Below are 27,523 nucleotides of genomic sequence, written 5' to 3'. Positions count from 1 at the left end.
GTAAGTTTCTGGACCTTGTCAGTGAAGTCGGTGGAGTTCTTGATGTGGTGTGGGGTGTTCCCCACGAGAGGAGCAAGGATGGTAGCAAGGTGTTTTGCAATGTTATAAGTGGCTGAGTTTATGCTACTGACTATGGGTCTAAGTGGGACAGCTTCCTTGTGGATTTTAGGAAGTCCGTAAATGCAGGGTATGGCATCCCCTGGGTAAAGGCGGTGATATGTAAGGCGGTCAATGATTTTGTCCTTTTCAAGGTCTTGAAGGCAAGCTATAACTTTCTTTTTGTAGCTGCTTGTGGGGTCTCGCTTTAAGAACTGAAGAAGCTTCTCGGATGAGAGGTGAAACGTCTTCAAGTAACTTAAAGAAGTCCAGATGCTTTTCTTTGCAAGCTCCTTTGACGACACTAACACAAACATACACAGGCTGTAATGAGGGAATGTGCAACAGGAGGGAAACACAGCTGGACCTAATTTGACATAACGAGATAGGGAGGAAACAAACTAAATGCACTAATGCAGGACTATCAAAATAAAACAGGGAACAAGACAAATACTGAGACGAGGACGAAGAAAAAACGTGCAACACAGTGAAAGCACAGTGACAGAAAGCTAAAGCCTAGAATCTATAAATATAACATAAGTCCACACAATACGAGAACCAAAACCATGAATGACACAAAATCAAGGAATGTTAAAAAAATCCCAAAACACATGAACACTAGGTCACGGATCCAGTGCCATGACAGTGACAGCATGGGGCAGGATGGAGTTTCTTTGCATTGGTGTTAGTTATTGACCCCATAGTCGTCCCCCCCCCCCCCTCCCCCAGGGCCGGTGTCCCTGCAGGTTTTAGATCTCACCCTGGGTCAACACACCTAAATCACATGATTAGTTCATTACTGGGCCTCTGGAGAACTTCAAGACATGTTTAGAAGGTGATTTATCAATTCAAATCAGCTGTGATGGATCAAGGATCTGCATCTAAAACCTGCAGGGACACCGGCCCTCGTGGACTGGGATTGGGGACCCCTGATTTAAAAGAAAAGAAGACAAACGCTTGGATAAAATTTGTCCGTAGTTTATTAATCAGTCCAACTGTACATGATGCAGTGAGAGAGGGACACCAGACAATGATTAACATGGAGGATTACAACAATGCCAGTGCTATGGCAGCACCTGGAATACGCCAACAATCAGCTGGACTGGAAATGATAGCCCTGCACAAGGAAACTGTTCAGGCCTCGATATGTACAGGCACCATACAGAGTGTGTGTGTGTATAAGTGTGTGTGTGTGTGATTAAAAATATCTGTCTGGATGAAAAACACACAAAAATGATTTTCAGTTCCACAAATGTAAAAGGGTGCTCTCTCTCTTATCCTCTGAAATACTAATTCAGTTATTTTGATGATTTCTTTATTTGTCCATCCACAGTTTGAGTACACTGAAGCGAAATGAAAGGAGACATAGGAGTGGCCAAATACAAAAGATTAGCTGATTAGCAGAGGTTGTTTTTTTTTTTCTTTTGTAAAACCATGTCTACACCGATATCACTATTACCCATACTTTTGTGCAATATCTTTCTTTGCATAGTAAATAAAAGTTAAATTTTTTTATTGTTGACATGCACCTATCTTTTGTAGCATATTTTCCTTGCAGATTTTGGGGACTCCCATATAGAATTATAAGCCCACTATAGTGATTTGCATGCAGCATTACCTGTAGAGCTGAACTTGATTTCTACTAAGAGTTTATGAGAGCAAAAAGGCTTAAGCCAGTATAGTGGGTGTTGATGAGGACTGTTAAGTGAGACCTGGCCGGACACGTGAGCGCCTGCATGGACAGACTTCATGCCCTCAGCATGAGAGGCACCACTGGCTGCAGACAGAGGGGAAAGTGCTCCGTGTGCAACAACATCCACATGTTCGGGTGATTGGTTCTTTGGCTTTTGAGTCAGTGTTGAAGATACTTCAAAAACGGGGGGGCTAAATCGGATCACAGTCTGAATCTCTCCAGAAATGACGCGCTTCTCCTCGACACCACAGCTTTTTCTCTCTGTCCTCGAATCTGACTTTAGATTTTCTTCTCTAACCATTTTGGCCCAAATCCTAGTCTCAGTTTGTTTGTTTTTTATTTTAATAACATTACCAAAAACACCCGCTATACAAGATGTTAAGATAAAAAACAAAAGCAATTGATGTCCTTGGAAAATATGCTGTCAATTCCAACCCTGAACTCCTTAAATATGTACAGTGGTGTGTGCATGTGTGTATGTGTGTGTGCGCATTCACTACATGGCCTGCATTGCCCTTATAGGTCCTCACATGAAGTTCTGCTTCAACAAGAGCTTCAACAGGCTTGTCACTGGGTTTGGTTTTTAATGAGGCTCTCTCCTGCGCTTTTTTTCTCCTCTTTCTGTGTTTTTTTTTCTTCTTTTTTATTTTTGCGGTATATTCATAGCTTTGGTAGCCATGCAGAGCCCCGCAGAGAGGGCTCTTCATGCCGGGCGCGGGCGGGTTGGGTGGGGGTCGGGCGGGCCAGCAAGCAGCAGGTTTTGTTTTGATTTTATTCATGCCAGGTGAGAGAGTGGTGTGGATTCCGCCTGTGCACTGGCACTAAAGAATGGAAAGAGGAGCTCTGTCACTCTGGAGATCAGGGTGGAGGGGCGTGGGTGAGGTGTAGTTGAAAAAGGCTGCATTTATAATGTCACTACGATGGAAATTTGTTAAATGTCCACTATGTCTTTTTCAAGTAAATCTAATGCCAAAGAATCAGCAGCAGTAAGTGCAGTCCAGCTGTCAGGTAGCCAACTAAGGAAGCCTTGGAGCAGTCCCTGTGTGATTGCCATCTTCTCCTTGGGTTAAATGGCTGTGGCATTGGGGTCATACCGCCGTTTCTTCACATTTCTTGATGAGGAGATAAGAAAAAGAAGTCAGCATCTGCTATAATTATATATGCAATGGAGCTAGTGCAACCTGGACAAGCAACCACGCTCTCTTAAGGAAATGCTGTTAGTTGCAGTTTATTATGTAAGGCTGTGTGCAAAATCCCATACTTACGTACTTTTTAGTAGTAGTACTAGTAGTACGTGAGGATTGTTTGGTATAACACATTCTCAGTATGTATCCAATAGCATGCGAGGTACATACTATTTTGGGTAAGCGGGACAGTGAGCTGAAATCTAACATTGATAACTCTTGAACTTGAGTGTTTAAATACATGCTTTCACTCTGCTGTTAATAAAATTTCAGCAAAGGCACTGGAATGTATCCTAAGGTTTAAATCTTACTGTTTAAGTGATACATAGTATGGGATTTTAGACACAGTGTAAGTGTGCCTGATGAAAATGTTCCAAATGTGCACTTTTTGAGGGCTTCAGGATCAAACGCCGAGGACACTGAAGTGAGGACAGGCTGGTCCATGTTGGCCCGCTCAGCCTTGACTGCAAAGAGACAGTCAGAGGTATTTACAGTCACAAACCTGAGGTCTACAGTGTCAGCGATGAGAAAACATCACATCTGCTTTACAGTTTTTGTAGTACTGGCCAGATCTGAAATAAATAAACATGTTTAATTTTTGGACTCAAAGAACAATAAAGTCTAAGCCATATTACATAATTTTTAAGGTGTTACGAATATAAATATACTCTGTTGCCTTCTTGCAGATGTGCTGATCGGCTCCTTCGTGCAACATCAGTTTACAAGGTGAAGTGTAGGAGACACGTGTCATTACCGGTATTGATGGGAAACACATTAGTTCCACTCAAAACAACCATCTGGGAGGAAAGAGCTAACATAACGTGTACTCTACAGCGGAGAGGAGGAAAGAGGAGACGAGCACAGAAATAACGATCACAGCGGTGGCAGCAGCAACAGTAACTACTACCACAACAGTGGGACAACAATGAGTACAACAACAGGAGTGATGCATAACCTCCCCGTACTGTGGCTTGCTGTGGGGCTTCTATCACTCTGTCATGCACCTGTTCCAATAGTCGGCCAGTTGAAGGTGGCACTATTGCTGTGCGTGGTTCATGCAGTGCAATGCGCCGTGTCTGTACCGGGTCTGCGAAGCAGGCAGCAATGGCAGCTGGTGTGGGCGGGTCCGAGAGTCCTGCTCTGCTCTATGGCGGAGCTCAGCCATCCAGGTGGGTGTGGCCAGCCATGGCACAAAGGCTGCAGACAACAAAAAGGTCCTGGCTTCTCTCTCTCTGTGTGTCTGTGTGAGTTGTTCTCATAACTCCATTTAAAGCCTCGGCCTCAAAGAGTGACGGAGTGAGAAAAAAACATCATGGAAGTGATGAGAGCACGACAACCCTCGGACCAAATTGCTCAGGGTTTGTCTCAGCCTTTGTGCAATGAACTGACCTCCTCCAAATCAACAAGTCAACATGCAGAAATGTTTGGTTTCTTATTCTATTTTCTTTCTCTTTTTTTTGTTTTTTTTGCTGTTTTAGTGACAACCATGATGCTATCTGGCATGCTTTAGTGGCTGTAGGACCATATTTATTATTTAGTCCTTAGGTCTGTTTAGATTAGGATGCGTAACACCCCTGTTGCTCAAGACAGCAGGCTAATCAGCGGTGGGTAGATTTCCTAGCCATAGAATGACACTGAATGGCCTAGTTTAAGATTTTAAAGGGGAGTCATTTCTGTAATATAAGTACAAACAAACTTTTTTAACCACTTAGCTGTTATAAAGTATTCTGTCCCCTCTGTACTTTACTATGAAATGCATGTCAAACATTGAACTCTGCCCGTCTAATCAGTTTGAGGTTCTGCTACAGATGCACAGACACCCTCAGCGTTTCCCAAAGTCAAATTTACTCATACAGTATCAAACACCTGAACGCTTACACACCCATATGTGTTCTGCATGTCTCCTCGTCAGTGTGAGCCTAAGTGTAATAAGTGTAACATGTCCACCCTGGGATGCTGTATTCTGTAGCAGGAGCTCAAACCCTGGTGTCTAGAAGCAGCAGGGATGCTAGAGTTAGAGCAGGAGAGGCATGCGGCGTGTTGCTTACTTAAAGCCCCATCCAGTCCCCCCCAGCACTATGGCAGCCACAAGGATGGCTCCGGCGATGGAGCCTATTATTAGATTGGTGGCACTAGGACCTGTAAAGGGTTATGGGGAAAAAGACATGAGTTCCTATACTCATTTACTGTATTAATAACATTTAGCTATACAATGATGATTTCACATGGAACAGAAAACATACCATAAGTATACTATTACAATAAAATGACTGAGTTTGAGAATGCATTTTTTTGCATGCTTTTCAACCCCCTTTTAGTGTTATAAAGAGAATGTAATCAAGCAAACGCCCTGGAAATATTTAAGTTTATCTGGTGTCAGTTGAGGTAGCGATTATCAGTGGTTTGTCTGTTAAGGTTGTGTAGACCCTGGGTATCCATCACTGTAAAGGTTTACAGGTGACATGTATGTGTGATCTGCAGTGTGAGCAGTACAAAATGTTTTTAGGGGTCCCAGTCACCACACAGCCTACCACTGACTGACAAGCCAGGTCACTAACTGGACACTTCTCAGGACTGTTTTCATCTAAATGCCCCACATGCCCCAGAAAGGAGAGGATCACAGGAGCAACCACATAACGACTAAGAATAAGATAAAGGAGAGGAAGTAGGGAGGGAAGAGGGAGGATGAAGAAAGAGGCTTGTAGTAATGGGGAACGACAGGAAGTGACAGGAGAAGGAGAGGAAGGAGGGAGGGAGGGAGGGAGGGAGGGTAGATCCATCAATCAATCACACGACACTGAAAACATCCAATCACATGACAATTATATGGTCATCACCAACACACAAGAAAACACAAAGCCACCGGGACGCACACACGGGCTCAGGCCGGCTCACGAGACCGCCCGCACACTGAGGCACCACTATGAGAGGAAGAGCTGTGAAAGGGTTAAAGATGCTTACTCTATTCCCCACCCTGTGCCTCCAAAAATCACCCCCAGGGCCAGAATGGTCCCTGCTACTGCCCCTATCAGCCTGTTAGTGGCCACGCTCACTGTGCAGAGGGGAAAAGGAGCATTATTACCACCCTGTCAAAAACAAATAGCAGGCTTCTGCTTCAGAGTCATGGATGAAGTGACCACTGCCCCGTAAGCCCCTCCCCCTGTGGTCAAAGCATCATCTTCAGAATCAGAGCAAACAAATCTTACACTGCTTTTACATTCTCCTACAATCAAAGCCTTTATGTTCCCCAGTAGACCTGTGAAACTCAGGAATGTGCGACTGACTCAGATCTAGCAGTGCGACTGAGAGCGACACTGTAATAACATTTACATTAAACATACGATCAATGTGAATCTGGGCTAAATTAAAAAAGGGTGGATATATTCATTTTTGGATGGCGGATGGCGGGAGTAGAAAGGTTGGAAACCGACCCTTGGGTTCTTCTTCTGGAGTGACATCGGGCTCTTTAGGCGGGTCAGGCATGCTACAGTCTGTCCCGGCCCAGGTGGTGTCACAGGTGCATGTGGCTTCATTGTTGCATACCTGTACACAGCAGACATACAGAGGTAAACAGAATGAAAGAGCCTCAAATCAGGATGCAGCAGCTATGGCTTTTTTCAATCTATCCACAGGATTACGTTTTTTTAAATTCCCCTCTAGGAACTTTTTCTCTTCCATTTTTCCCCCAACATTATACAAAAAAATCTGGCATAGGTTTTGACGTATGATAGAAAAAACACAATAGCTATGTTTTATTCAGCTCCAGTAATCCAAGCTGGTGTGAGCATCACAGAAAAGCATCACAGCGAGAAAAGTGCAGGATGGTGTAAAAAATGTATTTAATTTAGGCAAGCTGGTTTTCGGCTGACTGGCTTACTGGGACTCTTGAAGAAAATCAATCAACCGACGTGTAATTTCCCAGGCAGCTATAGCCCCCTTAGGAGAACTCGCTTGGGAAAAAAACTTCTTTAAGAAACATCTTAAGCTTCATTTATAGTGCTGAACTAAATCCCTGAAGAACCTAACACTGCAGTTAGTTAACGCTTTGCATTTATACTTGTGCACTGGTGTGTCTGCATTACTTCGTCGTCTCAAGTGAAACTCATCCAATCATGTTGGACTCTGAGATAATAAATATTGAACATTGGCTACATGGAACATTTTGAATTTGGAAAAATAGTAGCTACTGCATTAGTAATTAATAGCAAAATGCTATTATTGGTGTCATAATCACATATTGTAACCATAGGAATTTATATTTCTTGTCTCAATGCAGTATAGAGCAAATCAAGCTATTATCTATTATTATTGTTTTGTGTCTGTGTGTTTATTTTATCATCAAAAACAATTTGAGTTGCATTTAATGCAGGAAATATAAAGCATTGTATTTCCTGCAGAAAAGATTACGATTTTTGATTATTATGTATTTACATATTTTTAATTGTGGCAATTTCTACCACATCAGCTGAGAAATGATGCTGCACATGCCGGGCCACTCAGAAAGGAAGCACATTTAAAGTTTGAAAAGACAGCTGGGATAGACTCGAGTTCAACCCTGAATGAGAAGTATTTTATTTATTTTTATTTAAATACAGAATTAAAAAAGCTTTATTCTGAAACCTCTTCTTAAAAAATCTAAATAAAGCCAGTTTGGCTTACTGGTATAAGAGGTATTTGACATTTCCATAAAAGGGTAGAGGTTTTCCCCAGTTTCCAGTTTGTGTTGACACCTGAATAAAGGATTGCCAGTTGCATATTTCCCTTAAGCCTGAGGCTTTTGTTTGACTTTTTCTACTGAGAAAAAGAAAATCAACAACCCTGGGCATTTGAAATGCAATGAGCCTCCTTATTTTTCCTCATCCCTCCAGAGTGAGATTTAATAAACAAAGAGCAAATACTGGTGTTTGCTGAACAGAAACTCTAAGTTAGAGCATAAACAGCCTTTATCCATGACTCAGTAAGCACTCTTTTCATCAAAGGTGTTGGAAACGTTCTGCAGCTCTTACAAACTAATACTGCACGCAGTTCATGCTTGCTAATCTTCTAAAAATGAGTGAACACCCTCTCAATTTGTCAGTGAGCAAAGAGTAGGTGTAGGTAAGTAAATACTCACCCCATGGCCCGAGCACACATGTCCGTTAGGTCCAATGGGGCAGGTGCTCATGTTAAGTGACTGGATGGGCAGACACTTGCGGTCAAGGCACATCATTGACGGCCCACAGGGAGTCCCATCCTCCACGTAGCCTAAATCAGTTTCATCATCCAAAAGGACATGGGCACCCCTGAGGAGAAGGATGGAGTAGAGGTGAGGAGTGTTGAAGTCTCCCAAAAGATAAAGCTACAGAAGAAACACTGCCTATAGGCACCCATTTTAGAAAGAAATAGAAAAACTTCCAGTAACAGCTTGCGTTTTACGAGAAAACGGCCCATTACGACACAAAAAATCCCCCAAATTTACTACAGAGATTTTCTATTTATTTCCCACATGGGTAAAGAGCCCCCAGGTATTATATTAAAGTAAATGTGTTTACGTGCACTGTATGACGTTCCCTTGGTGGTTGAAGGAGGTGGGGGTACTGTCTCCTTTCATGCTTCCAATGCGAGGGACACGCCCGACATTGGCACACAAAAGGAAACCACAGAACACGTCACTGTAAAAGAGAGAGATAAGCAACCAAAAATGTGTACAGATAGCACTCTTCCATCTGTCTAATAATGTAATGTCCACCTCTGCACCATCAATTACCAAAATGCACCAAAAAGATCTATTAGTTTGGTTCAAAGCAACATCTGTAAAGATCTGAAACCTCGTACTGATAACTTTGATTTAATCTGTTACAGTCAATGTTTGGTCTTTAATATTAAGTGCAATTTTAAAGTCACACTGCTTACCTTTAAACATGTTTTACAAATACACTGCCTGGCCAAAAAGAAGCCTGGCCAAAAAGAAGTATAAGCCTTTCATTAGATAATTACTGCAGTGATTACTTAATGCAGCTGGCAACATGTCATTTAAATGCAGAGAGCAGCTTCTTATTATTTAAACAGCCACATCACAAAACATTTCCCGTGGTTGTGGAAAAGATTTTAGTTTGTTTCAGAAGGTTATTGGTCTTTTCTACTGTCACTTTTATATTGTTAGAGACTCGCAGAACTATAGAGAAACCCCAACAATGAGACAACACCCTATGAGCAAGCACTTGGTGACAGTTGGAAGGGAAAACTCCCTTTTAATGGGACGAAACCTCCAGTAGAAACCACAAGTAGGCCCACAACAATGTGTGGGGGGCTTGGATCCATGCCATGGGTGTGAGGGGAAAGAGAGAGCAGAAGGAGTTAGGACAAAAGGCACACTATGAGAGAGCTAGAATTTAAAATGAATTACTAATAATTAAATGAAATATCCTTCTATAAACACATGGAAACTGAAAAAGAAAGTGAGTGAAGGACATGGGACTCTCCCAGCAGTCTAAGATTACTGCAGCATACCTAAGGAATGGTTCAGAATCACCTGATCCAGCCTTAACTATACGCTTTATCAAAAAGGAAAGTTTTAAGCCTTCTGTTATCTCCAGCAAAGAAAAACTAAAACAAAAAAAGAACTGTCATTGTGTAAAACCTGGAAGGAGGAACGAGGTCATAAAAAGAGGTGGATGAAATGATGGACCCATCATACAGAGCCCTTGTGTACAAGCCTGCAGAGGCACTTTTACAATCTCTGGCTGCTTCAGTTGGTTCTAGTGTCCTGTGGCCTAAAATAAGGTCAGCTGACTACCTGAATATACTGAATGACCGGGTTTTTCCATAGTGGATGTTTTTCTTCCCTGATAGCACATTCATGTTCCAAGATAGCAATGCTTCGATTTATCAGGCTCAGACTATGAATAAATGGTTCAAGGAGCATGAGACATCATTTTCACACGTGGGTTGGCCAACCCAGACTTAACTGACCTTAACTGTTATTGGGAATATTGCCTTATTGGGAATGTGCCGGAGAAGACTTTACAAAGCGTTCTGATTCTGCCGACATCAATCGTGTTAAAAAATGAATGCCACTCTGGACAAGAATACATATTGTGAAACTGCATGAGCTTTTTGAAACAATGCCACTGCAAATGTGTGCTGTCATCGAAGCTAAAGGCAGTCCAGTTAAATATTTCAGGGTTCGGCTTTTTTTGGCTGGGCAGTGTAAACTGACTTGACTTTTACCACCACATCCCAGTTAAAGAGAAAAGCCAGGAAGACTGAAGACATGTGTGCTGAGGTGGTTTCCCTGGAATCTTTTTTTAGTAATTGATCTGATTGGTAAAAATACATTCCTGGCATTTGATGGCAATTATCCATTTTAAACAGTGTCCTTTGGCGCCCTCTGTTGGATGGCTGTAAAACAACAACAACTGAGAAACCTGATGCTGAAATTCCACATAACAGGATTAACTTGTACAACATGTCTTTGGAATACCACAACAAAAATTTGGAGATCCTAAAGGATCTTGACAGTAAAACTTTCTCACCTATGCACAGCTGGCTGCTTGGTGCACAAAATGGGTGTAAATGTTGGCCGATCAGTTTAGAAAAGTTCAAAATATGCTTTCAGGCACTTTATTATTCAATGAATGTGCGACAGTGTTATTATTTTGTGCTCACTGTTTGCTACACTGGATCCATTTTTCTCCATCTTTTCCACAGTTGCCCTTCTCTGTGCCCTCCGTGTTCAGCTTCTCATAGCAGAACTTCTCCGAGCCTCCAGCCTCTAAAACAAAAAGAGGGGCGATGAGCTGCACGCTGCCTCTCCTTGTGCAGAACACGTGCTCAAATTAACCCAAGGAGCATTAAACCTTACTTGATCCCCAGATGTATTTACACTGGTTCTCTCTGGTCTTACACTCTCCACTGTAACAGCGACCCTTTAGATAGAGATGAATAAAAAATCAGAAAACTTTGAGCCCATGTTGGCATTTATATTTTTTTAAATACCCATTTCTTACCTGGTTTACCTGGCAGATGTAACCATCTTGTTTATGAAGGTTTGGTGGGCACTGTAAAAATCACAAAGAGAACAACCTTTCTTTTTTAACAGCCAAATTTGTGTTCAACGTGTAAAAACATGAACTAATTAAAGCTATTTAAAGCTAAATAAACCATAAGCTCAACCTGTCCCGAGTCCCCAGAGCAGGTCTCTGAGATGTCACAGTCGTTCACAGCATAGCGGCAGCTGTAACCTCGTGGGTAGAACTGGCAAGAAAAGGAGGATAAAACAGCGTTAGATTTCAGAAATCAACTACTAGTTTTTCAGAGCTTTAAAAAGAAAGAACCAAGCTTGTACCAAGCATGTTTTATTGCAGCATGGTCCATCGCTGCAGTGTGCCCCATTGGCAAGGGAGCACTTCTTGCAGCACTCCTTTTGGCAGTCCTGAAAACAAAGGGAAACGAGCTTCAAGCATCTGAACAAAGAGAAGATGGCAAATGGGCGTACGTGACGTGGTGAAGTAAAAAGACCCTCACTGTTCTCAGTCCGCAGTCGCACTCCTCTCCCAGTTCTACAAATCCATTCCCACAATTTGCTGCCTCGAACAGCTGCCAGGAGAGGACAAGACAATGTAAAAGGAGCATGTGTGCGTAAAAGTTTGACATGTTGAGAGAAGGGGCGACTAACCTTGGTTGGCCTGTTGAACAAACAAGAACCTCCACCTTTCAGGAGGAACTCCTTGTAGTCTGAGATGCTGCATTTGGAGAATTTTTGAGGGTGTTGGACTCTGCAGAGAGACGACAGTGATATTTATAAGTTTGTTCAACCAAACAAGATACAGTCAAAAAAAATATGGCTAAAATGCTGACTTCAAGTAATCTGAATGCATGTAAATTTGCCAAAAGTCAATTTTGATTAGATATCTCAAAATTTCAGCTTATTGACTAAAATGTATCACTAAGTTTAAAATCTTGAAATAATAACCTGAAATTTTGACCAATGGAAGTCGCAAAAACGAGCTTCCATGGAAAGATGACTCTGCAACTATTATTACTGTGTTTATGTTCTCAGTTGCAAGTTTCAAGTTAAATTGAATACAACATGATTTAAATTGTGGTCTCAAATAGAGGCGTGTAGAATGATAAAGCTGGGTATGCTTCTGGTCACTGACAAGTCACTATCGTAACAGCATGCTTTGTCCCTCGGTTTTTGAGTCAGAGCCACTTGTTGCTCATCCTGTCCAGTTTCAAAACAACAAGATGGTGACGCCAAAATCCTCTCTAGGAACATAACTAACCAATGGGGGACACCCTGGTGACTACAGCTACCTTTTATATAACCCAATCCTACTTTAGCTAAAAGAGTTGCTTATTATTCACAAAACAGCATGCCGAAATGACAGTAGGTGCAACTTATTCATTTTCTTACTTGTGTACTGACTGACTAGGTGGTTAAAAACTGTGTAACTGTATTAAACAGTCACTCAGAGTTAGTTAATAACAAGCAACAATGAAAAAAGCTGAACGAGTACTGATTACTACATTACTGGGTGCACACAAATGAGCATTTGTAATTGCTCCGCCATGTGAATGAATGACTGTGTATGTGTGTTTCCCGGGGGTATGTTGGATCTTACCCAGTATCCTCCATTATGCAGCCAGCCCACTGGCTAGTACAGCCGCATTCCTCTGCAAAACAGGGCAGAAAGTGTAGAAACACCAGAGAAAGAGGAACAGACAGAGTAAGAAAAGATAGCATCCACAACTTTCATTTTAAATAAAGACTTAGAGTAGACAAAGTAAGCATGTTAGCATGATTTTTATTTTTGTAATTTCAAAGAAAAGCAGTCTTAATCTGTGGATTTAATGCCTGATATCCAGCTTTCTGCTGAATAATGAAGAATCCTTTCACTTTATTTTACACTGACATTCTCCTAGGCAGCTTTGGGGCCACAAATAGACTTTTGCTGATGCTTAGCATTTTTTCCAGCTTGTAGTTTCTAACCTGGCAGCTGCCTCATTAAGCATGGCAATCTCAAACCTGATGGCATAAATTCTTTCTCAAACGGACATTTTCTGGTCTACTTTTCTCAAATACAGTCAGTCCACCGACGGTGACTTCTGGCAACAAGGTTGCAAAGAGACTTTTTGTTTTAGAGGAGGCCTGTGAATGACATCTAAAATATCAGTCAAGACTTTCAAAAAATGCATTGTATCCTGTATTTAAACAGTTAAATGCCAATAGTAACAGAATAGTGAAATGTGAAAGTTCACTTAACACAAAACACTTCCTTCTTAGACCTAAAGAGTTGAGAGCAGAAGTATTTGTGGTGCTCAAAGTACTAAAAATACAATTTCGAGAAAGAAAAACACCTACATTTCTGCTACTTCTCCAATTTCCAGATGTGAGATTACATCCAGTTAGCAGTCTTAAATAAAGTGCATTTAAACACCTGCCATCGAAACATTTTCTCTCCTTTACAAACAACTTTAACCGTGCAGCAAAAGTATTTCAGTTTTGTGTGTATGTCTGTTTTAAGAGTGAAAAATGTTCCCATCCTGACCTTAATTCAAGCAAAGCTGGATAATGTTAGAGAGGCATCTGAAACCAGTGAAGGGATCACAGGGTCTTCAATAAAACACCAAACGGATCATAACTGACAGGTGCATTTTTGAGACCGCTACATAAAAACTGTTATTTACTATGTGCCATGAACTTTGTGACTTTAGCCTGCCATCCCTATTGTACTTATAGCAGCTGTGTGTTAAGAAAAAGTGTTTCATGTTTACTTCTCTTGGATGCCGGATCCCACTGGATGCCCAGGTTCTGTGCCAGGCTCTGGGAAAGAGACACTACCATGGACGAGGTGGTGCCGTACTGTTGGCACAACAGTGACAAAATATTATTCACCGCATAAACACACTGCGATACGTCCACAGAGCAATGCTGGATGTGTGACAGTAAATCTGACCTCATTGACGCCTACTCCACGGCTCACAGAACACATGCCTCCAAAGTACGCAGTGCTGCTTCTGCGGTAGTGGAAGGTGGCGTTTCTACAAGAATGATGGAGATGAAGAATAAGACCGAAGATATAAATAGCACAAAGCAGGTAAGAACACAGCAGCTTTAGTTACAGGCAGGCAAACAAAGTGTACTTCTATCAGAGCAAAACCAGAACAACAGAGACCACCCCAAACGATCTGTTCAGCCCCCGAAGGGCGAACTTACGAGAGTAGCTGCACAGAATCGGCATGGTGCTTGATGCTTTGCTGCCGGTACTTGGAGAAATCGCGCAGCAGTTCCAGCGGCTTCACACTTATGGGGATGTGATCCCTGTCTGTCCAAATCTCCACAGCAACAAGCACCACACGTGTATGGAGTTGCTCTTTGAAGATCTGCCGTCGGAAGCAATGAATGCAATGAACACAACAAAACATGTGAGATAGAGGCAGAGAGCAACAGCAAAGGAAGCGGAGACGGGAAGGACGGATGTAGAATAATGGGAGCGGGGAGGAATACAGGGGAGTGTTTACACACATACAAAGAACAAGACAAGGCTAACACTGATGTTTAGCCATGATGTTTGCCCTTTATTTTTGGAGTTTTGAATTCTTAGTTATCTATCTGAGTTTGGGTGTCTGTTTTGCTTTCTCTGTTATTCTAGTGTTTGAAGTTTTGATTCTTATCTGTGGCATGATGAGTTTTGGATTCCTGATTTGATCCTTTACAGTATTATTGAAGATATGTTTTTTATGCTTAGATAAATTGAAAACAGAAGCCTGTTCTAGTCAAATGTGTAAGTTTTTTATGCTTCCTTGTATTCCAGTTGCTGTCTTGAGGTATTGTAGCTCAAGACTAACCAGAGTGAGTTTCTTGTCTGTGTTTAGAATTTATCTTTTGAGTTATTTCCTGTTTTACTCTGTCAGTTGTCTCTTGTGTCTTGCTTTGACTTTTACTTCCTCCCCTGTGATTATCTTGTACCTTCACCCATGTTTCATTTCTCTCCTTCCCCCAGTTTGCTCTCAGGTTGTTTATATGCACTCACTACAAACTGCATTTAAATGTTTAATTCTCCGGGCATAGATTCAACTAGATGCTGGAAACATTCCTCAGCAAATCTGGTCCATATTGATGTGACAGCCTCCCTCAGTTGTTGCAGATTTGTCAGCTGCACAATAATGATGTGACTCTTTCATTGCATCCCAAAGGTGCCAATGTTTTAGCAGCACTGTCACTTAAATAACCCCTTTTCCCCATTCTGACAGTCAATGTAAGTTTCTGCAGGTCATCTTGACACCTCTACATGCCTCCATACACTGAGTTGCTGCCATGTAATTGGCTGATTCAATGGTTGGGCTAATGAGCAGCTATTGAACAGCTGTACCTAACAAAGAGTCTGGTGACTGTATACTGCCTTTCTTTTAATTAGTCTTTGTCTTCCCTGGATGTGTGCTTGCTGTTTACCCCGGTTCTCTGTGGTTTCCTTGGTTTTAGTTATTGATCTACGACGCCAACAAAATAAAAGGTTTGCTTTGCATTATTTTGTCTGCCTGGAGTTGGTCATTTTAGTCCTGTGACGGTCCTGTGACAATGTTTACCATTGTAGTTTAAGCATCAAATGCAAATTACACACGAGGGTGAATGAAATGTTAAACATTTTGCAGATAGTGAGCACTGAACAAAATCAAATCTTATCCAGCTTGTGATGCCAGAGAAGTCATGTGCTAGACCACAGGTGTCGAACTCCAGACCTCAAGGGCCGGTGTCCTGCAGGTTTCAGATGTGCCGTTGATCCAACACAGCTGATTTAAATGTCTAAATTACCTCCTCAACATGTCTGGAAGTTCTCCAGAGGCCTGGTAATGAACTAGTCATGTGATTCAGTTGTGTTGACCCAGGGTGAGATCTAAAACCTGCAAGACACTGGCCCTTGAGGCCTGGAGTTCGACACCCCTGGGCTTGGTGATAATAGTAGCTGAGTGAAGTTAGACCTGCTGATGGCAAAACATTAAAAGTCAACTGTTATTAAGTACAGTAGGAGACGTTGCTGAGTAGTAGGTCTTCTACAGATGATATTCTAAAAGAGGTTTCCAAAAAAAGCACACAATCCAGGTTGCTCAAAGGATAAGTAAAAAGCTTACTCACACTATCCACAAGATTAACTACTGACTTGGCAAAGTTCCTCGTGTGCTGCTTGTTCCTGTGTCGTTTAAACTGCAAACAGAAAGGGGGAGGGAAAAATAGCACACAGTGATGTACAGTGTGTAACGTTCGGTGACGCTTGCTGCTCCCTCCTTCTGGGAGGGAGTCGGCCCAGGTTTGGAATATTAAAGAGTATCCTTTTGTCCATGATAAAATACCAGCCACATAGCATCAAATGAGGAAAAAAGGAGAGATTTTTACGCACCATACTGTGGTCGCTGACAATCATGACTTCTAAATACTTCATCTCCTCAAATACGCTGCGAGGCATCTGCAAAGCAAAACAACAATGACCAGGCAGCTTCAAGCGTATAATTTGGAGTATCACCACAGGTCTGACCTTGTAAACGTCTGTGGGTGTTTTTATTGTAAACTGTGAAACGCAGCCGGGGTGAGTGCACTAAAGTCATTGCATTACTTCAGAGAGAGGTGAGATCAGAGACTTACTGCTCGCTTTTTCCTGCGCCTCAGCCAGGACAGTTCATCCAGCTCGGAGAAGAGCTGCTCCTCCTCTTCCTCTGCAAATAAGCACAAGGAAAGAGTGACACCTCTACTGACTCAAGTGTTTACATCCCTGTAGCCTTGTTTTGAAAGAAATTGTTATGCATGTGACATTTTCCCAGAAATTTCCACAGCGTGTCTCAAAATTTCCTATGAAGTGCAAAAAGACGAGTGAAGACAGGGAACTTGGCAAAACGGCAGCGAGGCAAGTGCTTGTGATCCAAGGAAAGTGATATACATTTGGTCCATTTGGCAACTATAACACTAAAATCCAATCCAGTTTGTTTAAAACAGCCTATCTGGACCTTCCTGTCCTTGCTTTGTGTCTGAAGACAGGGATGATAATGTCAGGTTTAAGAAGTCAAAAGAGGTGTGGTGCTGGTCAGAGGGGAAGGACTGATAAAGACAGTTATGTGAAAAGATTAATGACAGGCATCGAAATCTTACCCTGCTCCACTGAATCATCATCCCACAAAGAAGAGGCTGCTCTTCTTAGTTTGTGAGGCCTAGCAGCTGTATCCTGTAGGAGTCAGGCAAACAAATCGGTGAAAAAAAAGGGAGGGTAACTTGTACAAGCAGGCAGAGCAAATGAACAAACATTCAGCAAATGAAAAAAATAAGTTTAAACACTAACATGTAATTTATCAAGGATTTACAAAAGTAAATGCAGGACTAAATAATTACACAAATAACAATGTTTGGCGCTGAATGCCTGCTGCACATCTTTTCTGACATTTAGCTGCTGTTATGTATCAGAGTGAGTACTCTTGAGTTGCTGATTTCAAGAGCACGAGGTGTTCCAGTTTTATAAAGAACAAGAGCACTTATGTTTGCATGTAAAGGGGGGGAAACTATTTTTCCCACCAACAATGCAGTCACATCCACTTGTAGTAACAGAAAAAGGAACATTTCTAGCAGTGCACAAACATGTAGACTGTCAATGCTAGAAAACAGATACTGCGCAATCAAAAGCATGTCCGACAGATTATTACAACAAGAAGAAAGTGCTGGCAATCTCTAAACATCCCAGCACTCATGATTTTTTTGGCCACAGATTCCCATTAGCACCTAATGTTCCTCTTTCACTATAACTATGATATAATTATGACTATTGGTCAGAGGGCCCGGTGGCGCCAGTGTCCAGCAGCCTCGCCTCTGTCAGTGCGCCCCAGGGCAGCTGTGGCTACAATGTAGCTTGCCATCACCAGTGTGTGAATGTGTGTGTGAATGGGTGGATGACTGAATGTAGTGTAAAGTGCTTTGGGGTCCTTAGGGACTAAGTAAAGCGCTATACAAATACAGGCCATTTACCATAACAGGAAGAACTGGTGTGGGCCAGAGCCATCACTGAATAGTCATCCAGGACTAGAAAACCACCCTAACCTTAACCAGCTTTCTACTATGGCTTGACAAATAAGAATTATGATGATTAACATACATTAAAAATGCAGATTATTTGTTTTTGCTATAGCCATATGTTAGATCATGAAATCCAACAATTTAAAGAATACCCGACATATCGAAGTAGTAAAGAAAGCCCAAAACATAAGGTCATGTTAATCCCATGTCGTTTCCTTTGAAAACAGGATGATCCTGGTAGGATATCCTTGCCTGAGAACAAAAGGGAGTAACAGCATAAAACGTGCGTTTCCATCCGAGGCGAGGATGTTTGTTTGATCGCAGTCTGCTAAAGGAATAACTTACACTTGAATGATTCTGTTGTAAGGGCTCAATTAGATACACATGGACTCCATCGTCAAACATCCCACTGCCAGGCAGAGGGAGAATAAAAGGGAGAGACACACCAGTCAATACCAAGTCAATAGGAGCTAAGCAGCAGAGATGAGTACATCCAGAGATATTCTGAGCGCGGCGAGGATTTCACAAAAAAAAAAATCTGATGTTCACTTACTGCAAACCGTTACAGGTAGATAAGGCTGCGTGGGAGTTATCGTTCCCTCTCACCTGGCCGTGGTAGTAACAGTGCTCACCGCCCTGAGAGAAGAAGACACAGTACTAAGGCAGCATCAGCGCTAGCATAACGCACAGAGTTGTGTGTACACCGTCGTGGCGCTGTGTAAAGCTGTCAGTGTGTTTGAATTTTCCAGCAGTCCCAAAAGGGGTAACAGCTTGTGTCACAGATGTCAGTTTTGGCTTATTTGCAGCTCACTCCTGCAGGCGGGCTCAATCTATGCTTGTTAAAAGGGGAAGTTAATACACTGCAAGGTGGGTGCCGACACTGTTTGTGACTCAGCCATCAGACCCCGGGTGAGCGCAGGACCTTGTTTTCCTCTGTCTCTCTCTCTTTCCTCTCCCTCACACACACTTCACCCATCCCGTCCTGCACTGATACTGCAGAGTGCTTTCTCTCCCTCATCATGTGACCAGAGCTCCAGCAGGAGGCTGCAGGGGAGCAAAACCCTGCTGATTCAGCTACAGCATGCCCAACCCAGCTCTCTGCCTGAATCAGCAGCAGGAGAAAACAGCTCTCATCTCCATCTCACTAGCTTACATCCTCATCTATCTATCTATCTATCTATCTATCTATCTATCTATCTATCTATCTATCTATCTATCTATCTATCTATCTATCTATCTATCTATCTATCTATCTATTTATCTATCTATCTATCTCTGTGCAAGGTCAAAGCAGCATACACATGAGAAATGTGTCTACTTAAACATTACCTTTGATATAACAGGTTTCCCTCCTTCATAGTGGATCTCAACATAATCTGAAGACAGCAAGTCACTGAAGAAAACAGAGACTGCAGTTAGTAACAGGAGGAGTTGCCAGGAGGAGTAAAAGGAGGTGATGCAGTGAAAAAAACATGCAGGAGTCTGTCTGTCTCGTTTTGCTTTCTCTGACTCACATATTGTGGTTTTAAACTAGTGGTGAGAGAGCAGTGCTTTGGTTGGCGTTTAAACACGAACAGTCATCACCACCGGGCCCGCATTTGGCTGCACAAACACTCCCCTGGCATCTCAAAAGTGCAGTGGAGATGTTAAATGTTGTCTGCCCTCAGGAAAAATTACTATGCAGGTAACCCGGGGATGACTAACTAGCCCGGCAGAAGATGCACAAAATAAAACTGGATTTGATAAAAATCTCTCAAAAGCACCGTGAGAACAGAACAGAACAGAAGCAAATTATATCATATGAAGCTACCTGCTTCTGCATCAGATTTGCCCAAACCAAACTGAACGGAAAAGCCTAATGCGATAAATTATCCTAAGGCCTCAACCTCACCTTGAACACAACAGTTCTCTCAGCAGCTCCCTGAGTCAGCGTCCCTCACATGCTCGGTCTGCTAGCTGACTTCAAGAGATAATTTCTGCCACAATGGCGCTTTTTTTTCTGAGTAACCTTGCAAAACGGAAATATCCCTCCTCTCTGAACATATAGCTGTGCCGCAGCATGAAAAAAAAGGATGGAAATAATGGCTCTGTATTGTGACACCAGCAGTGTGACCATTTTTTTTGAGTGATGCGTTGGAGCATGTGAACAGGAAGTGCACCATTACGAGAGGAGAGCCAAGGCGCGAGCAGTCTCTGAGAGATTCCTGAGTGAAGGGCTATTTATAGCTTGACAGATGAGAAGAGTGGGCCACACCAGAGTGTATCGGTGTTTGAACGGCTGTGTGTGCATAAGTGTGTGGTTGGCTCTCTGGCTGGCTGGTAACAAAGCTGAGTGTGGAAAGGTAAAGCGCCGGAGCGTGAGCATCTTGAGGTGTGTCTGTTTAAACGTCTATGCGCCACGGTTGCGCGTGGAGACCATGCGGAGGGAGTTCTGCCCCAAGGTCTCTTGGTTCACAGGAGACGGAGCGCCACAATGCAGCAGGAGAGGCAGCAGCACATGAAAGGCACAAAGAGGTAAAGGAGAGAGAGGGGACCAAAGAGCTGCAGGAGGTTCTCACGTCTGGCGCCAGATCAAATGTAACTCTAAAATCCTGTAGCAGCACATGACACAGTCATGCTGTTCATGCAAGGCAATAATCTGCTCTGAGGTTTAATATATGGAGATGCTATTAAGTATTCAGAAAGACGGCAAAGGAAGAAAATCTCCCAGACAAAGTCGCCATTGTGGCCACTGACGATTTAACTAACACATTTCAAAAACATCCAGATTATTTAAAAGTAAGACTTATATTAGTTTCTGTAAATCATCTTTTTAGTTGCTTACAATTCCAGGTACGGTAAGAGGTGAGCAGATAAAGCAGCACCCACTAGCAGGGTGCAGACCTATCTATATTTAGATCAGTGCTGCTGCAGCTACAACACTAAGCAGAATTCAAACCCCTGTTCTTGCACAAAAAAAGCATCTAGACGAGAACCTACAAGCAAACAGCTGGGAATCAAGGTCACACGTGCAGGCCTCTTCACTGCTGCTGAGATTTTCCTGTTGTACTATGTGGTGCTTCCTGAACGGAGTGACAGGCTTTTCTGTCACTTGACACGATGCATGCAATACAAGAAGCGATGCATTTTTCATTTCAGCTAAGCCTCACGGGAAATGTTCAACTTAAAACGAAGATAGCAGTGACAGACACTCCCAGCGCCAATATGTGATCTCCAAAACCGCAGACTGCAGAAGATTTCTGAACTTGTACATTTGGGCAATAAAACAAATACTAATTGCTCCATACTGCTGCACTGCCTACAAGTCTTTATCCGCCTTGACGTGGGCACTGGCATGATACGCAAACCACTATGAAGCCAAAGCTCCAACATTTCCTTCATTATAGCTGAAGTAACAACTGTATAAAGTAATTTCAAAGCGTGTTTACAGGATCTTAAGTTTATGGCACATCCCCTGTGATCTCAGCAAGTCACAGGCACAAGCTGAATATCCAACCACATGATAAGAAAACATAAAAGTAACTAAATCCTACAGGAATTTTTCACATATGTACGCCAGGCTTCTTTACACAGGAAGCGAATCAATAGATGCAGAACACAGAGCAGCCGTCTCCATCCTCATTTGCAAGCTTATTAAATCCTCATTAAATATAGAGATGTTGGTTATCCAAAATCCTTCAGATAAAACTAGTCTGGCTGCTGAGCTGACGTCGCTCTTAGCACTTAGCAACCAACGTGCTGACCCACAGTTTCCCTGATTACATTATCTTCAATTGATGCTGCATTAAGCTCTGTTCTGACACATTATACATATCATTTACAAACAAGAGTCAGCTACTCGACGCGGTTCATCGCTTCGTATCATAGTCTGAGTCGACTTTCAGTTCACTGAACGTCTGCTTTGTGCTGTCATGATAGAAATACAAGTGTAGTGCACTTATGCATTTTCTGTTTGAGTCCTACACTGGTCTTTATATTTTGTATCTTTCTGATAACAACAATTTCATTATATTTATTATTATTGTGGTACACCAAAATCTGTAACAAGCAGATTTATATTTAAATTAGTAAAGGATTTAAAACAGGAAATAAGAGTGAATTGTATTCTATACATCACCACGGATTATAGAGTGAAGAGTGTCTATGATAGGCTATATGGATGCTGGTCACAAGGCCAGCATGATACAAGATACTGAAATTCTATTGTTTTCATCTATTTAGTCATTTTTGTTGAGATGACCTTGAGAACAAATACTCTTTGACATGTTCTTGTCATCTGGTGTCATTTCCCATGAAGGGCTGTGATGCGTCTTTGTCTCATGCTAGATTAGTACTCAGACAGCCTGGTGGTGAGATTTTGGGGAAAAAAACAAGGACAGGGAGATAAACAAAATCCTTACACATCTCTGAGTTTCACAGAAAAAAGCCCACAATCAATAACACTAACCAATTTAAGTTAAATAAATCGCTGTGGTTAAATTAGATTAGGAGAACTTACTTGTTAAGAGACAGATCTAGAACAAATCTGGAGCCAAATGCCTCTAACTGGAAACTAACGTGGGCTAGGTGGACTGCCTGTAGAAGAGAAAAATAGTAGTCACTGCAGATAATGGTAGCTTGCAAAACAAATAAGATTATAGCAGCATCTCACAGAGCCAAAATCCTCCAGGGTCTGCCTTCAACTTCATTTACAGCACAATGCACAAATAACAGATGTGCTGTATCAATGACGGATGTTAATGTGCAGTGGGTTGACGGGAAGAAGTGCTTCTTTCAGCACACTTGTTTTGGCATCTCTCTTGCTAAAGAAACACATAAACTATGCTAGGTGGGTCTATTTTGACTACTATCTTAGCTTTGACTGATTCTGCACAGCAAACTGACATGAAATACTGGGATCAGACCAAACAACACAATATTATGTACTACAACCTTTGACCACACATCTTGCAAACTTTTTTGCACAATCAAGGCTATGCAAGCATTAATCATCTTCATCCACCCCTCTACCACATACCTGGCCCTCTGAAGCTTGGTTCTTAGCATGGGTGTTCAGGTCATGGTAGGTACTCTCAGAGTCCTCATTTAGGTAGTAGATCAACCGAGAGGGGTAGGTGATCACATGCTCTACTGCATGGTGTGTTGTGTTGTCTGTGGTGGGTGCTGCAGTTGCCTGTTGCTTCAGCAGAGCCGACACTGCGTCCCTCTCAACCTTGTCCTCTACTCCTTGAACCTCTGCAAGGGATTTTTCACAGCACAAATACATATATATATATATTTTTAAAACTACAGATATGCACAAAGCAAGGTATCATCTTTAATTCATATTTAATAAAAAAAAAAATCAATTCATTATTACACTGAGGCAAGTGGCTTTAGCTTTATGCCATTTTTATGACACAGTTCATCTGCAGTGATTACATGCAGCAGTATACTCAAAAACTAATAGCCACCACCAATTACACTGATTTAGAACACAGACTATAAACTGCCTCATTTAAATGAAAAACACTTTTGATACGGTTATTGCCAAAGTAAAAACTGCACCAGATAAATACTGTTCTCATTTAATCCGGCGTGCCTGGATAATATCACGCACTTGAACAAACACAGAGCCTGTGTGTTAGACTTAATTCAAGCGTAGTAAATATCCATAACAGTGATCATTGTGTTTTTACTAGCTGAACAAAAGATGCTGAGATGCTGTAGTCTGCCCTCATGCAGCATCACGCTAAAGATGCAGCGTATTAAATACAATAATTCCCGGTGGCTTCCGGGGAACGCTGTTATAGATCCAAAGCACATCACCAAACAATATTTCCGCACAAAGCACAGAGTGGAAGGCGTACGCGATCACATTAAAGTGACAAAAAAGCCAGCAGGCTGTGGCAGTACCTACCGAGTGAAGCTAGTGATGGATGAAGCCAAAGCAAAAGGATGCTGACGAGCAAAGTGGCCAGAAATATCAAATGCATGATTCATATTTGATAACTGAAATATCTCAATATCAACACATCAACGCAGTTAATTGCTCGCGGCCCATCGTGGCGGGGGAGGTGCCGTGGAGGGGGGATCTCTTCATGGATGCAGGAGACACCGGGCTTTACTGCTGCAGTAGCGGAAGAGGAGGAGGAGGAAGAAGCGGAGAGAGGAGGGGTGGGGGGCTGAAAGAAGGCGGTGGCCAGGAGGCAGCTACTGGAAGTCTACCAGCAGGTTGCTGCTCCTCCTTGATGAGCTCAAATGTCCTCTCTCACCACAGACACAACCAAGTGAGAAAGGACATTGCCACTAATATAATATAATATAATATAATATAATATAATATCTTCTAAAACGGCTCCATGTATTATCAGCAGCGTAAACCAGACCGTGTGCTGTAATTGCTCTTTAATAATTATCAGTATTATTCAATATGTAACTTTTATCTGTTGTGTAAAGGTGCCTTGAGTCAAAACCTAGTTCTAACATCCTTAAAGTGGTAGTTTTTATGATAACTCACATGGTGCGTTTTCCTGAATGTTTTACCTGAGTTGTGCGGATGCGCAGAAAACCCGGGGCCAGGTAGTATTCCAGTAATTTGGGACTCTGTGGTGCATAATAAAGCTGCCCCCCTATAGTGTGTGCTCATTCACAACTGGAGTCTAAAAGCACATTTTCGCCCAAGGGCTAGAGCAAATTTATCCAGGCATTCGACATAAAATTACTGTATGCAGCCATAGTTGTACTTAATTAGTTATTACGCTCATATGAGTGAAATACTGCATAACATTTTAAGCTGATGATATGTTTTAACTGCCTAATCTGGTATCTTTGTTTTTGTGACGGCAGACATGAGAACAAAGCCTCATTAATAGGACACACTTGAATTCGTCTCATTTAAAAAAAAAAAGAATCTCAGTAAATGTTTAATGTGGACAATATAGGTGTCATTTAGTTGTTTGTATGTTATACTTTAACACTCTATAAACCCGTGCTAATAATTTTTATGTAATTAACACTTTATTAATCCTAATTAGTGTATAACTAGGGTAACAATTAACTACTACTATTACTATTACTAACTGTAATATAAGATGTTATAAAACAGTAAATGGTTTGTAAATGCATTTGAGGCAATAATTAATGTAATACTTCCACCTGAAATCTACTCAAGCACTATAAAACAACATGAAACTTACATGCTTATGCAGGGGTGGATCTACAGCCGGGTAAGGGAGGGCAACTACCTTTGAACACCCACCCTCCTTCACCCAGAACTTTTCTAGTTCTGCCCCAGTGTTTATGCAAAGTATCCCCATTTTTAATAAACTACTAGAAAAAATTCACATATACACTTCACTGCTACAGCCTCATTCACTGCAGGTGCTTTCTGTAGCTTTTTGAAAACATCATGTGAAAAAGAACGTTTTCACATGACTCTTTTCAGAAAATATGAAGTATGTAAATATAAAATTCAGAGGTTACGCAGCAGCCAGGCGCTGGTGATCAAATAAACCAGATTAAAAGATCATCAGAAAGTGTAAGCACTTCTATTAAAACTGTAACAGTTTGCTGGTTCGGAGCATCCAGTTGTGTGCTAAGGTGTCACGTGTCAAATTTTTTCCCAAGGTCAGACCATGCAGTGCTTACATCTCAGATCCTACAGTCCTCAGTTAGCATGACAGGTAAAGGAGAAAGCATCTTCTCTCTAAAAACAAAACAACATGTCAGCTTCGGTTACCAACGTTGCATCTAAACAAACCACAAGACTTCTGGAAGACCTGTGATTACCTTTGGATTGACAAGTGGAGGCCATCAGTCTGACAGCTAAAGTTTGGCTGAAACTGGGTCAATCAGCCGGACATTGATCCCAAGTACAGCAGCAAATCTACAACAGAATGGCTGAAAAAGACAAGATTCAAAGTGCCAAAGTGGCCCAGTCAAGGTGCAGACATCAACCCCACTGAAACGCTGTGGTGGGACCTTAAGATAATTTTCATAAACAAAAGCCCACAAACCTCAAGGAGCTTAAGTGCTGCAAAGAAGAGTGAGGCAAAATTCCTCCACAACGATATGCCAGACCGATAAACACATACAGAAAACAATTATATCAAGTCATTGCTGCTAAAAGTGGTTCTACAAGATATTGAGGTGTACTTAGTTTTTCACGGGATTGCAGAGAGTCCTGTGAAAACTTTCTTTTTTACGTGGCTGTATATGCCCTGTTCATGTCCTAATAGACAGAGGACATTTGCATGTGTCTCAGTTCACTATGATAATGAGCCATTCTAAAAAAAAAAAAAAAGTAAGAAAAGAAAAACAAGGGTTTGCTTTTGAAGAGCACTAAAGGATCAGAGCATCACTAATTTTATTAGGTACACCATACAAAAAAGGACCATACAGTATAACAGGCAAGCTTCTATTTTAGGATGTCCGGTTATGGATCCCAGCTATAAAAGCAGGACAAATCTACATACTTATTTTTCATACTGACATTTTATTGATGTGATGTATGTAAAGTATACCACTGAAAACATTGTAAATGTAAACAAAAAACAGGAGTTTTGTTCAGGTGAGCTGCTGCTAAATGTTTTTCATTTATCCTATGTTTAAAAAATTTGTACAGTAATTTTTGGTAAGCCTATTTTGGCCACCAATCTGACAAAAATAAGCACGAGTGCTTGTAAATTTCAGCATGAGTGATGTAAATGATCAGCATTTTCAAGAATTTCTTGGAAAATAAGGAATTGAAACAAGAAACTGAACAGAAGTGTGCGTCAGTAATGACGACAGCTCTTCTAAGTTTCCATAAAAGTCTGTGTGAAACAACATGAGTGTGTGACAGTGCCAATGAATGAATATCACTGGATGATATGATGGTAAGGTTTGATTGTTAGCCTCCATCATTGGGTGGAAACAGAGAGCTGTTGTAGGATGTGACAGCTCCCCCCTCAGGACTGCATGGTCCACAGTGAAGCGACATGTTCACTTTGTGCTTAAGATTAATATGAAACTGTGTGATTATCTGATGAAACAAACGGTGATGAGCAAGAAGTAGTGGTAGTATGAACTCCCTGCCAGTTAAATCTTATTAATGATAGGATAGAAAGAGTTATTTGACGATTTGACACGTAAAGAGGTTTCAGATTGTGATGTGACAGCATGTTTTGTGCTGGACGGCTGATAGAGAACATGTGATGACCTTACTAATTGGAGCGTAGCCATAAGTGCAATGTGTTTCAACATCTCAACCCACAGAGAATATTGTGGCACCACTGATTACAGACTGTAACACAGAAATGTGTCTATTTTTCTCTATAATTTTCGATTTAGACACACATGCCGGGTGTATTTATGTATGTAAACAGCCTGTTTCCCCCTCTGTAATTACATCAGACATTGTTGCAGCACATATTTACTTCCACTTCCATTGCCCAGAGCAAGTAAAGCCAGTTTGAAGCATAAAGTAAAGTTGTGATGATTGAACAGAGAATGTGTGTAGTTAGCCATCCATCACACATAAATGCATTTCATCTT

At 41.7% G+C, this 27,523-nt stretch overlaps 1 protein-coding gene across 6 annotated transcripts; it reads right to left on the bottom strand.

The window, feature by feature from the left end:
* Positions 1-1,058: 1,058 nt before the first annotated feature.
* Positions 1,059-24,151, bottom strand: adam23b (ADAM metallopeptidase domain 23b). Of its 6 annotated transcripts, none has more exons than XR_014869759.1 (27): positions 23,907-24,151; positions 23,025-23,242; positions 22,506-22,582; positions 19,337-19,400; positions 18,561-18,643; positions 18,353-18,416; positions 17,096-17,168; positions 16,595-16,665; positions 16,353-16,418; positions 16,091-16,159; positions 14,174-14,340; positions 13,914-13,998; positions 13,732-13,819; positions 12,579-12,630; positions 11,630-11,729; positions 11,479-11,550; positions 11,300-11,386; positions 11,128-11,208; positions 10,962-11,012; positions 10,817-10,880; positions 10,621-10,726; positions 8,505-8,624; positions 8,087-8,255; positions 6,405-6,516; positions 5,935-6,025; positions 4,056-5,112; positions 1,059-2,901 (listed from the first exon to the last, which is right to left on the bottom strand). XR_014869759.1 is itself a non-coding variant. In XM_085135061.1 (26 exons), the coding sequence occupies exons 1-26, from the start codon at positions 23,980-23,982 to the stop codon at positions 2,856-2,858; spliced, it is 2,352 nt and encodes a 783-aa protein (XP_084991187.1). In that variant the 5' UTR covers positions 23,983-24,151; the 3' UTR covers positions 1,059-2,855. The 6 variants fall into 6 exon arrangements, 4 of the variants coding, with proteins under 4 accessions (XP_084991187.1, XP_084991186.1, XP_084991189.1 ...); XR_014869760.1 differs by having other exon boundaries at positions 2,875-2,901; positions 5,022-5,112; XM_085135061.1 differs by lacking the exon at positions 4,056-5,112.
* Between the last annotated feature and the right edge of the window lie 3,372 nt (positions 24,152-27,523).

This window comes from Neolamprologus multifasciatus, chromosome 16 (genome assembly GCF_963576455.1).
Source record: "Neolamprologus multifasciatus chromosome 16, fNeoMul1.2, whole genome shotgun sequence".
NCBI lineage: Eukaryota > Metazoa > Chordata > Actinopteri > Cichliformes > Cichlidae > Neolamprologus > Neolamprologus multifasciatus.
The sequence above is the reverse complement of the archived record's forward strand: the minus strand, read 5'-3'. Positions and strand labels throughout refer to the sequence as shown.